The sequence below is a fragment of the Hetaerina americana genome, unplaced genomic scaffold (genome assembly GCF_022747635.1).
Source record: "Hetaerina americana unplaced genomic scaffold, ioHetAmer1.1.p SCAF_40, whole genome shotgun sequence".
Lineage (NCBI taxonomy): Eukaryota > Metazoa > Arthropoda > Insecta > Odonata > Calopterygidae > Hetaerina > Hetaerina americana.
Genome location: NW_027286986.1, coordinates 4,400,820 through 4,418,704, shown reverse-complemented (window position 1 = coordinate 4,418,704; position 17,885 = coordinate 4,400,820). Strand labels below are relative to the sequence as shown.

General features: G+C 39.3%; 1 protein-coding gene across 1 annotated transcript in view; it reads left to right on the top strand.

Annotated features, from left to right (window-relative positions):
• Window positions 1–15,958, top strand: part of LOC139692740 (pseudouridylate synthase RPUSD2-like) — a 65,269-nt gene extending 49,311 nt beyond the window's left edge. The window contains exons 4-10 of the mRNA XM_071590986.1: window positions 594–715; window positions 2,573–2,673; window positions 4,219–4,306; window positions 6,285–6,505; window positions 10,414–10,604; window positions 11,487–12,073; window positions 15,727–15,958. Coding sequence (XP_071447087.1) covers window positions 594–715; window positions 2,573–2,673; window positions 4,219–4,306; window positions 6,285–6,505; window positions 10,414–10,604; window positions 11,487–12,073; window positions 15,727–15,795 — 1,379 coding nt within the window. The 3' untranslated portion in view covers window positions 15,796–15,958. The remainder of the gene's footprint in view (window positions 1–593; window positions 716–2,572; window positions 2,674–4,218; window positions 4,307–6,284; window positions 6,506–10,413; window positions 10,605–11,486; window positions 12,074–15,726) is intronic.
• Window positions 15,959–17,885: the final 1,927 nt, after the last annotated feature.

Below are 17,885 nucleotides of genomic sequence, written 5' to 3'. Positions count from 1 at the left end.
AAAACAGCATCGCGACGATTCCCCGACCCCATTACAGTCCCCTGACTTGCCACCAGCAGAGTTTTTCCTATTCCTGAAAGTGAAATCCTCCCTCAAAGGACACCACCATGGGACCCTAAGGTGCCGTCAAAGAAGCTTGCAAGCGTGCCCTTAAGGACATTCCGGAATCCACGTACAAGGGAGTCTTTGAGTTGCGAAAAAGCCATTGGCAAAAGTGTGTCGACATTCTAGGGATGTACTCTGATGAATTTTGAGAGACATTGTAGCAATGTTGGAAATAGATCTATTTTTCCTGGAAATTTTCCCGATACTCTTCAAACAAACCACGTAGATGCAACAAATATTAATGGTAATAAGTTACATAGAGTCAATTTTTAATATACTGTCACTAACTGCTAAGGTTTTCAGGAGTTATTGATTCAATAAGCTGAAAACTCATTGGGATGTACAGAAATCTCTCTGAAGCATGTCTGACAGTGTGTCACTCATCCTTCTTGAACCCATTCAATGTTTTAGTAATCAAGCCTCCATTGTGCACCCACCACCTGAGTTGCAGTCTTGAATCAACAGCCATTTATGTATATTTTACACAGGTCTGAGGAAGGTATATCCATACCATTTCACATTTACAACCTTTACGAAAGGCCGATGGGTTGGGCAGAAAATTCTGGATGTTTTTGCAAAAGAATTCCGTTCGCACCCCGCGGGTGAATATGTGAGTAGTCAATATTTTTCTGTTTTTGGTATGTTAACCTTTACAATGGAGATTTGTTTATAACTATTAATATTCAAACAAATATAACAGCACTTTTCCACAGATGTGTTTTGGTATATGTTTCATCATGGTATGATGTGGACAGATGTGCCTCAAAGTGGAAGGTGGAAAATCTCCATTTTTAAAACTTGTCAAGTGTTCTTTGGTCCATTTTTTGGAACTCCTGCCAGTCTGGGCGGCATGCACTGAGTCGCAGTTATTGCATTGTAATTTGTGCTCGTGTGCTGCTTGTGCTAGAGTGAGGTTTGTGTAACAGTTAGGCTTCAGGGCACTCTGCAAGGGATTTGATATTATATGAGACAAGTTTCTGGCAAATGGGAGTTTGCCCCTTGGACAGCACCTTGGTTCCTTGAATTCAGATGTGGTTATGCTTTTCATTGCTCCATTCTTTTATTTTTTTGAATTACTTTGTCACCCAGTCTCGAACTCTGGCTTTGTTTGGCAGTAATTGATTTGACAGCATCAACTCTGTATTGAATTCAGTTGGGAAAAAGAGATGTTTGAAAAGTGATGTATCATTGGGTGAAGGGTGGTGTGTTTATTTGTGAGAAAAATGATTTGTGGAGTATTAAGGTATAATATGGTCTGCATAGGAAGGCTTCATTTGTACGAGATACTGAATTTGCCCTTATTGCTAGTCGTAAGAATTCTCCCATCGTATTGTCAATGATTATCACAAAGAGACAATCAGTCAAATGTTTTCAATGGTGTTAATGTAGTCAGCTTATAATTTTCAAGGTTATTAAGGAAGAGGTGATAACTCTGAACCCACAATGTACATGTAAGATTAGATAAAACTTGTAAATAAATGAGGGCCTTGCCTCCAAATTGAGCAGTAACAGGTTTTGTGTGGTGAGCTACACTGTGCAAGAGATAATCCTGATGTGGGGTAACCAATGGTTCCACATTCCTTCTTCAACTCTCTGGCGAACATTAGTTTCAAGTTTTGATGTGATTAGCATTGGTTGTATAAGATGTGCATAGTCAAGCCTGAAGCAGTGAATCTGATTTAATATCCAAGATGAAGGAAAAACCTGGATCATCTCATGGGAATATGCAAGTGCAACAAATAGATTCTACAATTTCATGTTGTTCAAGAGTCATTTATGTGAGGCAGAGCTTTAACACCTCTCCACAGTTGGTGTGCAATGAATATAATGAAGTGAGTGGTGAAGGTTAGAAGTATGAAAAATACTGCAAATGGTAGTCCATCATCTTTAATGATCTCTCCAAACCAGTTTTATGTTTTTTCAGGACTTTTTGAAGAAATGTTACTGAAAAATTGTTGTAAATTATTTTTAATTTTGCTCAAATGATACCTTTTGATGTATGCATGAAGCGTAGTATTAGTATGTGTATTATAACAGTGCATGAAAAATTAATGAATTGTTATAAAGAACCATTTGTTTAAACTAAAGTTAAAATTAAAAAAATGTTTATCATGAAAGATATTCGGGATCATTTATAAGAACTTATTTCTTATTTGGTATGAAATGCAATCAATTCCTGTTGAGAGGGATTATTAAAAAAAATTAACATTAAATTATTAAAACATATCAAAATAGAAAATTATAGTTAATTTTGCTCTGCCTAATCTCTTAATATCCTTTACTTATAAAAGTATTTCATTCATTTGGTATTTAAATGAAAAAGTATATTTGGTCAACAGGACCTAACTCGCCTGATATGTTAGAATTACCAGAGAAAGTGATAGGCTAGAGAAGGGTTTGGAGTTGTTAATTTACCAAGTTATTGAAACTTAGAATTTCTTAAATGGGCACTATTTTCTCATATCAGGAACAAGCTATACGAAGTGGATCCTTGACCGTCAACTGCAAAAAAGTTGACGTTGACTACTGTTTGAAGCACAATGAGCTACTGTCCAACACTGTTCACAGGTATGGAATACTTTGTCTCTAACTTTTTCCAATGTGGAATAAGTATGTGTTTGTGTCTTCCAGGCAATGCATTGGTAGTGTGCTAAACTAGCCGTAGTTTTACGCTTCCCACTTTTTCCAATTCAGTTTGGATAAATAACTGAAGGGTGTGAGAATGATGGAAAAATTCATTGTTTACATAAAAACTTGTGCATAGCTTATTAATGCTATTTGAATCCAAGATTAATTTACATCTTCTGAGTTCATTAGAATAGCAAATGTGTTTATAATGTACCAGCTTCTACTTATCACTATTTGGGAAACTGCATAGTAAATGTGTACAAAGTGAGCAGTGCTTATCATGAGGGAGCAGTGTATTTTCAATGGCATGTCCACCTTTCCTCTTTGATCACCCTCAGCTGCTGCCTTTAAATGATGGATCTTGCTGGTATCTCCTTTGGGCCCTCAGTCTATTAGGAAGTGGTGGTATTGAGTCTTTTTTAAACAGAAGGATTTTAATGTGCTCGAATGTTTCAGCATTTCAATATTCGTTTCTCTTTCATTGGAATCACGTCAGCTTGCACATATTCGGCTGCAACTCCTTGTCAGCAGTGCAATCCTATTCCCATCGGAGGAGAAGCAGTATTTCTCTTTCATCCCATATCCCTCCTTCCCGGTGGCCTCTGATCCTTCAGGAAGAAGCTTCATGATTGGCACTGTTCAGCAGTAATCTAATTTCCCGCCTGTCCGGCCTCCATTGCCACTAGTTATGTGCTTGGCTTATCATCATACACATGGATGATACATGTGTGGTACTTATATCAGTTCATGCAAGTCAGTTGCGGGATCAGTGCCCCTGAGTTGATCATGGATCTGTCTTCTTGTGGCTGTGTTTTTGGTGGATGGTGGCTGCTCATTGATCGGGGGCCATGCCTTCAGTGGGTTCATTATGATAGGCAACATTTATTACTATTATGCAAAGATAATAATTATTCCAGTGAAGTTAAAGCAAGGATAGTAAACTTACCTTTGTTGATGGCATTGTGGCTGCAGAATATCAGTTTGTGGTCTCCATCAAATAATCATAGTTACTTCATACCCATTTGTTTAATTTATTTTGTAGCATTCATCCTTGTTCGACATTTGGGTGCAGGAAGTTACTTGATCTTATTATGTATTTTTATTTTAAGAGTATGATTTGATTATGCATTGGCCACTAAGGGTTAGATAGCTGGTGCGTCCATTGCAGACTAGAGCTGGTGCACTGTATGACTTGCTTTCCGCGTACTACTGTGGTATTTTACAAAGCTAAATTATTCAACTTTTCCGAGTGTGTTAAATGTACCTCTGACCCAAAGATAATTGAGCAAGACTTGTATTCACTGGAATTCCATTACTTTGCAATTGAGTTCTCAGCTAAATGTCTACTGCTTTGCTGTCAAAATTGTGAACGCTGAAGCCATATGTAAAATGTTTTACCCTTATCTTTTAAGTTCTGCTTTAACTAGCCATAACTTGTGCTTTAACAATTGAGAAGAGTATATGCATCACAGGGTACATTTTCAGGCATGAGGTCCCTGTTACTGCCGAACCTATAACAATTGTTCATGCTGATAAAGAGTTGGTTGTGGTGAATAAACCAGCATCAATTCCTGTAAGTACCATCTAGCTTTAAGCACCAAATTAAGTAGGTTAGATGTAAATAATGCAAAAGTAATGCATTGCGCTTTTTCTTAAAGTGAATTAAGGTCCATTGAAAGCCTTCCTTTGGCATAAAATGCATTTGAAGATCATATCCACCCCTGCCATCCTCCGGACACCCTTTCCTAAATTCAAATTGAATTAATGAATTTCACATGCCCTGGGACTTATTTACTGGTGAACTCCACCCCTCCTCCCCTCCTATGGAACTAATCTTTGGGTTGAAGGATGTGGGATATTTCTCTTAAGTTTGAAAAGGTGAATTACTCCATTCAAATGGCATACAATAAGTAAAAATTCTACTGTATGATTTCCAATTACACATTAATAGCCAAAACAACACAATAGTCTTTTATATACGTGACTTGAAATAACATTTGCCCCGTCCATCTTGTATAAAAATATGTCTATTGCTGGAAATCCGAACAGCCATGGCTGAAATTATGTAACCAAGCACTAATATTTCCCAGTAGGTGGGAAACCGTTCATATCATTCATTTGATCTTGCTGATGTTGACATGCTGAGCTCTAGCTTCCCCTCATGAAGCAATTGATGGCACTGTCCTCATGGTGCCGTTAAGCAAGCACTGATTGTTAGGATGTTTCTCCATCCTTGCCGCATAACAACCATACTCAACCAAACCCAGCTGAACACTGAATAAGAGATGTGTAAACTCCACCAGAGAAAGCCATAGATAACACTTTTGCACCCTGGGAAAGTATAGTTGGGAGCGCTGGCTAATTGTGGCATGGGAAAGGTCAGAGTGCAGATGAGATGCAAGATATGTGGAGCTGAAGGACGGTGAGGACGCAGTTGCTTTGGACCACCAAATACATTTGCCAGTAGGGCGGTGGATGTGGAGTGAATGTACTCTGGTGACACAGGGAAATTGCGGTGGAAGAGGGCATTGTGTGAATTGTTGGGGCGTGGAGAGTGAAGGCAGGGGAGAGCGCATAGTGCGCGGTGGGTGGCAATTGGTGTATGTAGTGGAGGAGGTATTGTTTGTTTGTGGGTTTAATGTTGACTGAGGTGAAATTTTTGATTGATGAGAGAAATATCAACATCGAGGAAAGTGATTTCTGAGGTAACTTGTGTGTTTCTTTTAAGATAATGACTCAGTAAATTTTGCTACTGATTTTTTAAATTCATTACAACGTTCAAAAAATATGCTTATCGTCGCAATGATTACCGGTGAGGTTTTTGGTCTTTTAGGAATGTGTGACGTGTATCCCGGATGATTAATAAAACCCTTGTTTATTTAAAGATTATTCACCGTTGTATCAATGGCAGCAATGCCAAATATTTTAGGGCTGCAGATAAACCAGAAGGCATGTTTCATGATTGGCATTGTCTATGCACACTAAAGCGTATGTAAATACATACATAATGGTAAAAAGACATTTCTTAAACATGGATAAAATATAAAATCAATATTTTCATATGCATCTCTTTTCTACAGAGGATAGTTTTGCTTCTTGCATAACATGGAAATACTCAATTCCTTCTTTTCAAATATCGTAAACCGCTATCTCTGCTATCTTTTGGCTAGAATTTATTTACTCGCAGCAACCTCAAATGGGCTCAATTGAACCAGCATCTTCAACTTGAAACTTGTTGGAATCCACGGGGTTCTTATTCAGGGTGCGGCAACATAACTTCCTTTTTTAAATGGGTTTTGCTTTATAAAAAAGGAAGCAATGTTGCCACACCCTGTGGGAACTAGAAAATGGTCTGACAGCCTCAAGTAAAAATTAGATAACTTCTTTAAGATTGGCTGGGTGTTGAATAATTTGTGCACTTTCGGCATTTACTGTATTGGTTGATCATTTACTTTTCCTTGATTTGCCTGAAGGAAGAAATATTATTGAGAATATAGTGTAAATTGTGTCAGAAAAGTGAAAATCAACAAACTCCACATGTTTCCCAACAGGTTCATCCGTGTGGCAGGTATCGCCACAACACTGTCGTTTTCATCCTGGCCAAAGAGCACGGACTGAGGGGGCTGAGAACTATTCATCGCTTGGACAGGTTGACCTCGGGGATTTTGCTCTTTGGGAGAAATTCACAGAGGACTAAGTTAATGGAGCAGCAGATTCGGAATCGTCAGGTTCGAAAGGAGTACGTCTGCCGAGTGGAAGGAGAATTTCCAAGGTAATAAATTGTGCTACTCTTCTTTGCTTTCCATTTCCTCATTTCAAATGAATATTTCATGGTTGGGTGAAAGAGATCAGTTTTCCACTTTACCACATACCATATTTAGACTTTTAGCCAAAATCAAGTAATTACTTTCAATTAACTGGTGGGCCATATGTTTCTTATGGAAATTTCTTGCACGTATGCATTAGAATGTGTGACGCATCGAAGGCTTGATGGCATCTTGTGTGGTGGTCACTAACGAGTTGTTTTTCGTCCCCAGTCCGCTTCCCCTTTCCTTGCCGGCACCTATCAGCCCCCTGCATCACACACTGATAATGGAAAAGCACCAGCCGAGGAGTGGTGTTAAACGCGGGAGTACCTAACATTTGGCAAATAGTTCGAAATATCTGTCAGATTACATTTTATTTGGACATAGAGTCAGGAGTAGCATGATCAATCCACACTGTTGCCCGGGCGCAGGTCTCGATCTGAGCTCAAGAATTTAATATTTAATGTAAGTAATAAAAAGGGAAGGAGTATGTGGAAATTGAATTCATGAGACTGGGGCAAAAACTAATGAGTACCAGGAGAGAGTGAATAAAATAATTCTGATTGCTGGTGCTGTATAAAAAAAGATTGGAATATCTCGAACAAGGAATAATGAGAATGGAGAACGTAACAATAGGAATGGTAAATAGGAAAAGGGTTAATAAGTCATGGATTACCGAGGAAAGGATTAGGAAGATGGATGAATGAAGAAAATCAAAGAGTTAGAATGCGGAATATGAGAAAAGAAAATACAAAGAGCTAAAACATGTATTAAGGGGGGAAACTAATAAAGTGAGAGTGGGGAAATGTGATGAAGAGTGGCTTGCAGGAAGGGGTGGTGAAATTGGTGGGGGTGACGCAGAAATGTGAAGGGGCAGGGAGGCGGGAACTCTGTTCTCACATTAAGAGTGGGCAATGGGTTAAATAATGCCAAAGAAGAAGGGGTTCTGACGACTAGGAAAGAAAATATAGGGCAACTACATGGTAAAGATAATAGGCCAGGGAGTTTCAATAGAGAAAGGAAGTGTGTTGCTGATAATGTTAGCTGATGACCAGGGGTAATTCACTGCAATTATTACTATTATTATTATTATATAAATCTTGCTGCTATGAGGCAGTTGTCCTGGTGGCAATGGTCAAGTCTGGTCAACAGTCACTCTTACAATGCACATACATACATACACGGGGATTGAGATGGTGCGGTGGCTATCGTACTGGCTTCCCACCATGAGGGCCCGGGTTCAAATCCCGGCGGTGTTGAATATTTTTCAGAGGTATTTCGATCCCTACTTGAGGTGCTTTGTGGAGGGCACTTTGAGTGAGTACGCCGTCCGTCGGATGGGACGTTAAACTGTGGACCCCTTGGCACCATTTGTAAAGAGTAGGCTAATGTCGACGCCGGGTTTCTCTCCACCCTTCATCTTTTCCTGTCCATCCCTAATGGTGCAAATGACTTCAGCTGTAGGTCGCCTCCCCTCAATACTACTACACATGCATACACAAGAAGGACAGATATGAAGCGAAATACTCTTATATACAATGACACCATTACCACCTTCACCATCACGCATGGGCTAGGCCCACACCATACCTACAACGCACTGTCCATCGCCGCACTCCGTCCATAATCACGGACTCTTCAACTTCATACTCGTATACTGTTCAAAATTACACACTATTATTGCGTCATTCACTTTTACAATAAAACTGCTCACGCCGTCCACATCACGTACAGAACAATATTTCAATAAGTACAATAGTATAATAATCACTGATCAATGAAACCCAGTGACTGCTTCACACTTATTCTCAAAACTCATAAAATTAGATGGAAAGGGCTGAAACAAACCTCCAGGGAGCTGGTTCTATTCAACAATAGTTCTGTTTAAGAAAGAGTAAAAGAGTATTTTTTCTTCTTTGCTTTTTTGGTCTTATTTTTAATTTCAGAACTGTGGTCGTGATTAATCAGTTCCAGTTGCAGTGCACCATACTTTGATGTTATGTTAACTCTATTTTTCTCTTGTGCAGGAATTAAAATGTCAATAGTCGAAATCATGTGGCCACAAATCACTATTTTGAGCGCAATCTTGCCAGTGGAAAGATACTCACGTCATAAAACTGGAATAGACTACTTTAGAATCAAGTTTACCAATGGTCACAATAATCTTTGGGAAATTCCAATATAGTAAAATTTCAACTTTTTGCTAACTTGCCCAAGTACAAACGTGCTTTCTGTTCACCCACTTGTTTCATTTATTCGGTGTTACTGATTTTTACCCAGCAGGCCTTGCAGATTTTTGCAATCCAACTTATTTCCATTCACTGCTGCAGCCCTCACAGCTTCTGAATCATCTTCTGTTGATGCACCGCCATGGCACCAGTGATTGAGATTTCTCATTTATTCCTCTCTCCAAGTGTCTCTCCAAGAATCTATAAAAATATTATATAGTAGATTAGACATTGGCCATTAAAGTAATGAACTATTCTGCGGTAATCAATGCCTTTTAAAATAACGTAAACTGTAAATATAAGTATTAACCATCAACTACTACTCAGTTTAATGGACTGTCTAAACTCCATAAACTCATTTTCTTTCTTGGTAATCCAGAAAACAGGGTGTTAGGCAGAGCAAGTTGGTCAGGCAAGCAAGGACCAGAGAGTTCTTTCTCTTTATATTTTAGATGAGCGCATTCTGCATTTCTGTCAATTTTCTCGCGCTTGTTATGGATGGGGAGGTATCAATTTTGACCTGAGTCAAAGCAAGGGACCTTAGCACTTGATTCAGATGGTCATACCCAGTCACTTGCTGGTCACTGTATTTCCTGAATAGTGTGCAACTTCAACATTTGTAGTTGAATCACAAGAAACTTCATTTACCTCCATAAAGATTACCTTTCGTGGGTATAATATAATAGTATTTGACCATTGGTCTCATCCAACCATATGCTTGTTACACTACACCATTCATGTTGCCTTTTCCTTTTCCTTCCCTCTCCTTGACTTATTAAATTTTGAGTCATGCTTTAAACTAATTGTTATTAAAGCCCTCCTATCCTTACACTTCATTGAACAAATGTCATTGTCGGTAAATCTATGGATGCACTCGCCATGTCTCGATTTCTTTGGAATTACTTGTGCTGCATTTCCCTTGCAATTTGACGGTATAGCTTCCGTGCAATGGGCATGCTTCCAGATAAGTTTGTCAGAAAGTGAGGCACTATTGTAGTAGTTTCCCATCAAGACCAAGGATCCAACCCCCAAATTATCCCTCTGCAATTTTTCCATCACTTCATTTGAAAGTCCCCGACAACCTATTTCAGGACATTTGGGCCAGAAAACACTGAAACTCTCAAAGCCGAACCATTTTATTCGGTCAGCGTGTGTAGTTTTATGCCATACTTGTGTGTTTTCCATTCTATGTACTGCCGAAATACCGATTGAACTCCCCACAAAATCACTGATGCATCCAACCTGAAATTTTTCCTCATGTAATAAATTTTGTTAATCTTTGGTTGAAATGTTCCCTCATCCTCTCACCAGCTCTTCCCCAGCTTTGTGGTCTTGCTCTTGTGAAAACAATTGACTGGGTTACTTGATAGAATATTCATGATATCTCCCTAATTGACTTGGGAAGTGTTTAACACTCATCTGTTAGTTAAGTTGCTAATTGCTCCTTCTGATGGAAGGGAAGGCAGTGCAAATAAGATGTGAAGTTGTTTAATTTCTCGGTCATAATCATAGGCAATCTTATCATATCCTTGTGCCAGCAGAAGGGAAATCAAGCCCTAAATGAATGTGTACCATATATATATATTTCCCAGTGGGATAATGTGTAATGGGTAAACTATTCAAGAATACCTCAATTTTATGTTCAGTTCACAGGTTGATTGCCATGAGCCCATTCATGTTGTAAGCTATAAAATTGGTGTCAGCAAGGTGTCTCCCACTGGAAAGCAGTGCCACACGGATTTCCAGAGACTCTCCTACAATGGCAGCACAAGCGTGGTGCTCGCTCGACCACACACAGGCCGCATGCACCAAATACGTGTCCACTTACAATACCTTGGTGAGTTTCTGCTATTCACGTAGTTATCTTGTGGCTCTTAGTAATTTTATGCATAAATGCATGCTCACTTCAATTTGATGAACAGTCTCTACGTTTGCCTTGTTCTGAACAACTTTCAGCCATGAAAAATAAAGTGCCATCATTATATAGATAGATAAACGTCTTTATTTGGGCAAAATTGAGACTATAAGCCGACCGCCAATCTCAAAAACCTTCTGGGATCCACCAACCGTTTGGTGCCCCCCCCCCCCCTGGCAAATTTCCTTCTATATCCCCTACTTGTAACCACCCCCAATGTAAAACATGTATGATTATCAGATCTGCTCCCCTCTCTCCACACCCTTTGAGGGTGCTTGACTGAAACTCATGGAAAGAATGCAGGCATACTGCCAGGGGCGTGCACACCCTGAGGGAGCTTGACATAAGTTGGGAGTTGCACCGTTCTCATCCAAATGGAAGACATGATTTCACCAGCTTTTCCCTAATTATAGAATGTATAAATTTCAGCATTTAAGAAACAGTAGCTTCTGTGGATCTGAATTCAGTTTACTTGAATGCTACTCGCTCTTTCAGAGTGAAGTAAAAATATTTCGTGTAACTTATTATTTTTATGAATCAGAAAAAAATAATGGAAAAATTGATTCAAAATCACCGTTTTTGCAAAAAGACAAAATGCAGTAGAATGCTTAAAAATGTATATTAATGTGTAACTGCAGTTTTAGACAAATTTCAACCCATAATATTGATCACTGGCACATAACATGCAATGAATCTGGCACATGAGTCAATAAAGAAGTCCCAAATCTCTTCATTAAAATGCTGTGCCAACCACATGAGTGATGTAATACCTCTCCGACTCCCCTCCACCTTCTTTTTCACCAGGTTTTCCAATTGTGAATGACCCCCTGTACAACAGCACTGTATTTGGACCGAACAAGGGTCGAGGAGGGGATTTTGGCGGCAAGACGGATGACGAGCTCATCCGAGACCTCATATCAGTCCACAATGCGGAGAACTGGCTTGGCGTCCTTGAGAGCGATGCAGATGTCGAGGAGAGGGCACCTCGACCCCATGTGCCCTCAGAAGGGGTGGGGGGCGACAGGAGTGGAGGGGGGGAGGAGGGGAAGAGGGCGACGTTCATGGGGATGGTGGATGAGGCTTCACGGGGCGTGGTGCGGGAGGCACCAATTGGCCAGGGGGAGGAGGGGGGGGGTGGGGATGGCGCAGGAGCAGTGAGTGGCGAGGGCAGTGGGGCACTGGTGTCGACAGTTGGCACCCAGACACCAGGCAAGGGTGGGGAGGAGGAGAATGGCGACGGTGTGGATTGGGTGCCCCTGCCAGCGAAGCCGCTACAGCCATTCGACCCGAACCTCATGACTGTGGATGAACATTGCCAGGAATGCAAGGTTAACTACCGTGATCCAAAGCGGAAGGACCTTGCCATGTACTTGCATGCCTGGAAGTATGGGGTAAATTCATTTCATTTGTCCACTTATTCGCAGTTAGGTCTTGCATAGGCTATCCTGATTTGTAACCAAAAACAAAACCACTGCTCGCTACTTGAAGATTGGCAGGTTAAGGTTCAATATAACCTGAGAGTGCATGCGACCAAGTGTGGTCCAATGTAATTCCTTGCTTGGGCAAAACAAGGCGACTTTCTCTGGATTGGACGTGGTCACTTTCACCGATTAAAATTGAGAACCATGCCCGAGGGAAGAGATGCATTGAAGAGTGGACCAAATTGCTGTAGTATATGGGATGGTAGATTTTCACGGCGTTCAGATGAAAGACTCTCCATTCTTGGGATGTCACCGCGTAGAATGTTATTCTGACAACAGTTTCGCTGGTGTTTCAACGAGCATCTTCAGGATTCCACCTGAAGATGCTCGTTGAAACTCGGGCAAACTGTTGTCAGAATAACAACCTACGCGGTGACATCCCAAGAATCGAGAGTCTTCACTGTAGTATGTTTGCACTTATGCCCTTGATTAAAACTTTGACTGTAGACAACATGGAATGAATGGCCTTAATATAATTCCTTGTTTTGGAAAAAAATTGAATATTCTGGTTGTCCATTGTAAATCACCAGTAAAATACTTGACAAATTATTTTTAATACATGTGATGAATTTCCCTTTTCATGTACTTCGTGAAGAAGAGTGTACTAAAGTTCACTTTTTGATTGAAAACTCTCGTTATGATCGTGTGTGTCCTTCTAAATTTACCATCTACTTTGATTGCAGGTTTCCTATGCTCTATACCATTGGTTATTTGAATTGTATGCACTGCTTTTGTGGCCACGTTTCTATCATATGTACCGTATTTCCTGGATGTACTGTGATTTTTCAGGTTAGAATTTATGGAAAATACTTGGATCTGACAGAAAAGGATCAAAGTATTTTCACGTCAACATGTAATATGAAGAAAATTGAAAAGTCTCATTTAAAAATTAGCAGCTATACATATGTCAACATTTTTTCATTGAAGAATCCCAGAAATTCATCAACACTCCTAAATCAATACCACAGTTATTTTCACTTTCTTCATACACAATGTCTTCTTCACTTCCATCGAGCACATTTTACAATTTTGAAAAGAGATTGTGATAGTCTTACTCTTTAACTTTTTCCTGCCAGGACTTATTCACCCACTCACGAAAACCAGAAATATTTGGCAAACGCACATATATTCTTTCACAATATTACATTTATCAAAAGGTTGACTCTGTATTATTTCAAATTGTAGGATGATGTCCAATGTGGGTCCCTTCTTTTCCAGGTGGAATATCTGGAGGGTGAAATAACTAGTGTGGTCCTCCTCAATCAAATGTTTTGTCAGCAAAGATGCAATTTTTTTTCCTCTTTGGAACAAGAGTTCTTGTTCCTTGATTCTCTCGCTGAATTTATTCCAGGCTTGCCCCATGTAAACTCCATCCATTGCAGTTGTCACATTTGAATTTATAGACACCACTTATTTGTGTTGTTTCAATCCTGTCTTTGGTGTGAATAAATATGCTTTGTTGATTGCACTTGCTCTAAAATGCAGGTTTTATTTTGGTTTTGTGCAAACGGTTATTGGTTCTAATTGAAATATTTCCTAGGAAAGGGATTTTCTGCCGTTTTGGAGTGCCATAGTCAATGAGGAGTGTTCCATAGAAGTCTTTAATTGTCAATGTGGTGTGTTTTGTATTTTATGATGTTTCTATCATGTCCACTAGGGCTGGAGAGTGTGGGGAACCCATGGCCAGCCCTTCAGATTGCTTTTAGCATTTTTTTGTTGAATGTGAAGTGGGTAACTTTGGTTTCCTCCCTTTGAGGAGGGAGGGAAATTAATTGATAAACAACTGGAGCCTGCCTTGATGAGGGCTATTTTGGCTCGATTCACTGATTCTGCTGTGGGTACACTGCTAAATAAATCACGCATCATTGAATGATGCGAGATCCACGTAAGTGGTTTGACACTTTTTGGAATTGCATGTTTGCAATCTCACTTGAGTCCGTATGTTGGGGTAACTTAAAAAAAATTAGAATAATAGGGTGTTCATTGATCATTTTCAAATTTCTAAATTATTCATCCTGAAGATGCTGTGCAACAACCAAAACTGGAACTGCTATTATTGAGATTTTTATGTAGAATTAACCAAGTTTTTGAATTCTTTGAAATCTTGAAGCAGTTCCACAAAGTCACGCCAGAAAAAATACCCTGCTTAATGTCCCTTATTATTGGTGAGGTTTCATAATCAATGAATTTATTGCGATGTTTTCTAGGGATTTCACACACTACAAATTTCTTTGCTTTTATTTAGAAATTCATTTGCAGTTAAATGTTATCAAAGAGTACCAACTGGTAATTGATTACTTAAATAAAGTAAAATCATTTCACATATCCCCTGGAGGAATGCAATGCCCCTCTTGCTTCGGACAGAAGAACTCCCAATATTAACGAATTGGCAAAATTGTGGCCCCTTGAATTTCGTTGATGGGAAGGTTTACTGTATTTAAAAATGTTCATACCCAAGATTTAATTTTGAGTGTGATTCAAGAAGATTGTTTTCCAAGTCAGCGGATTTGTCAAATTCCAAAGAAACTGCGGGAGATGCTGCAGCAGTAACTTTTAACGGAGTCATCCGCTAATGTGCATTTCAATGCAGCAATTTCAGAGCGTAAAAATCATTCACCTTGACTGGGATTTGAATCCGGATCCCTCAATGTCCGGACATCATGGGATGCACTCTGAAATTGTTGCAGAGGATTTGTACTTAGACTGAGGTAAGAGATGGCTGCCGTAAAATACCAGCCTATTATTTGCATTTGTGCTATAGATTCAGTCCCTGCTAGGTTTTATGAAGGCCAGTGTCAGGCTTATGTGCAAGTTGACTTTTCCCACGAGATTGCAGTTGGGAGACCTTGCTTAATCAGTGAAAACCTTCAAGGCATTTTAATGACTTAATTAACATTTCAATTAAGTCAGTGGGAAGTCATTTTTCTCTACAATTTTTAATTAAATTCAAAAAAATAATTTAATACTTATGTACTTATGTATTTTTAGAAACAAAAGAATCATCTGGAACAAACGCATGAAATCTATTTTTGTTGGTTTTCTTTGCGATTGCACAAATGGAATGGATGAAAACCCACTGTGGTATATGTATTGTGCACAGGCAGTCATTGCATGCATTGTGTGAGAGATGGGGTACGGTGAGGGAGGCATGGAAGCCTGATGGGTGGAGCTTATGGGCTCCGATGAAAGAGTTCTGGGTGGAGTCCAGGGTAATGCTGCCCTTTCCAAATAAGTGAAGTCTACGCAAGGGGAGGGAGGCCTACTATGATGAGGGGAACGCTACCTTTGGCGAGCAAAACTGGTCTTACAGCTGATTGTTGTGGTTTTTTCATCATTGAGAGCAATGATGAAAATCAATGAATCATCACGTACAGGTGTATAATATGATCATACATACCTTTATAGTTGTTTGGAGGAAATGCGAGAATTTGATAAATTCTACTCTTTTTATGGATTTTGATTTGGTTTCTGGTATTGACTTTTTCATGCCGTACAAGATATCATGAATATTTTATTCAATAAAATGCCATAACAAATCACTAATGCCATTGTTGTTTCTACAGGGTCCAGATTGGTCATTTGAAACAGAGCTTCCAAAGTGGACTCAAGTGGATTGGGTTGAAGATGTGTAACAATTTTGTGTTTTGGATTGTTTTTGAGGATTTATTCAGGGATCCAAACTGTGATCCCTCAAGAGAGTTTTTAACTGTCATATTTTAATGTTGTTTAACATTCTAAATTCCATTTAAGGCATTGTGATATTTTTTGTATAACCATGACTGAGAATATGCTGTGAAGTGCATTAAATTGTTGCAACTATTTTCAAACTAATCATTTTTCCTAAATACATATCATGAAATTTGTAATAAAGTCATTATTTTTTATTGATGGAGGTGCAATACAGTGCTGATTATCTGTGGTATTTGAGTGGAGAGTTGAAAGAAATGGATATTCTGAAGTATATAAGTCCTTGGCTTTTAGAGTCACCTTTTCAAAGGCACATTATGTGTGTCTCATATGTGTTCTTTAGCGAAAGATGTTTGGTTTGTCATCGTGAATTCCATAATATAACCATAAAAATCCCCTCCATTAATGATTTAAGAAAAATTAATTTGTTCAAATAATGGCTAGTTGAATATTACTAGTGGAGACAAAAGCAAAAGACAAAGCAATCATTAGGAGGAAGAGGTCGATAGGATATACGATCAGTTAGAGGACATAATCGCGTGTGTTCCTGCAGGGAAACATTTAAAGTTGATGAGGGATTGGAATGTGATGGTAGGCAAAGGTTGAGATGGTGATGAGGTGGGGGCCTACGGTTTAGGTATGAGGAATGACTGTGGGGAGAAAGCAATTGAGTTCTGTAGAAGACAGGTTAGTCATCCTCAACACTAATTTAGACACCACCAAAGGCATAGGTATGCATGGAAAATGCCAGGTGACTCGAAAAGGTATCAGTTAGATTATATTCTTGTTAGACCCAGGTTTAGGAACAGTGTGATAAATTCGCACAGCTTCCCGGGAGTGGATATGGACTCTGACCGCAATTTAGTAGTTATGAAGTGTTACTTCCTTTTCAAAAAGATAGGCGTGGGGTTAGGAAATGGAATTTAGAAACATTAAATGGATTGACATGGAAGGAGTATCAGCAGGCTGTAGAGAAAATCATGGACGAGGGTAAAGAGCTGAGTACTATCGAAGAAAAATGGGAATGTATCAAAAAAGGGATATCGGAAGCTGTAAATGAAACCATAGGAACCATTAATGGGAAAAGGACAAGGAAACCATGGATCATGGAGGAGATGATAAAAAAGATAGATGAGAGAAGAAAATTGAAGAATGTAAACACAGAGTTAGGCAAAAGGAAGTACAAAGAGTTAAACAATAAATTGAGACAGGAAACAAATAAAGCAAATGAGGCATGGTGGTAGACGCGGTGCGAAGATATGGAAAGTATGTAGAGGAAGGGTGAAATTGGTTCGCTGTGCAGCAAAGTTAAATCTTAATCGGGAAGTAAGAAGGGAAGATCTATGCTTACAGTTAGAGATAAGGTAGGCAAGATAATAGTTGACACAGAGAAGATCCAAGAGAGATGGAAGGAGTGTATAGAAGAACTGTAAAGTAAAGAACTTAGACCAACAAAGATAGACATAGAAAAGGAACATGAAGTAGAGGAAGATAGCTTTGGTCCAGGCATACTCAACGATGAGATAGAAAGTGCATTAAGGGAGATGAAATCAAATAAGGTCGTGGGGGTAGCCAACATTCCTGCAGAACTCCTAAAAGGTTTAGGAAAATGTGGGAGTAAGCATCTCTATGGATGACTAATTCATAGCATCTTGAGGAAGGAATCTGGCCGGAAGACTGAGATCAGTGTTAGTTCCTATCCTGAAAAAGGTTAAGGCTACATCATGTGAGGATTACCGAACAATAATTTTGATTTCCCATGCAGCTTAAGTTTTTCTCAGGATCATAAACAAAAGGATAGAGAGTGGAGCAAATGATTACCTAGGGGATGATCATTTTGGGTTTAGGAAGGGGAGAGGTACGCGTGATGCCATTGCAGTGATGAGATCGTTAATCGAGAGGAATATAGCATACAATCCGGACGTATTTGCCTGTTTGGTAGATTTTGAAAATGTGTTTGATAGAGTGAATTCGGACAAAATAACGAGTATATTGAAGAAACTAGAAATAGATTCGAGGGACAGAAGGTTAATCT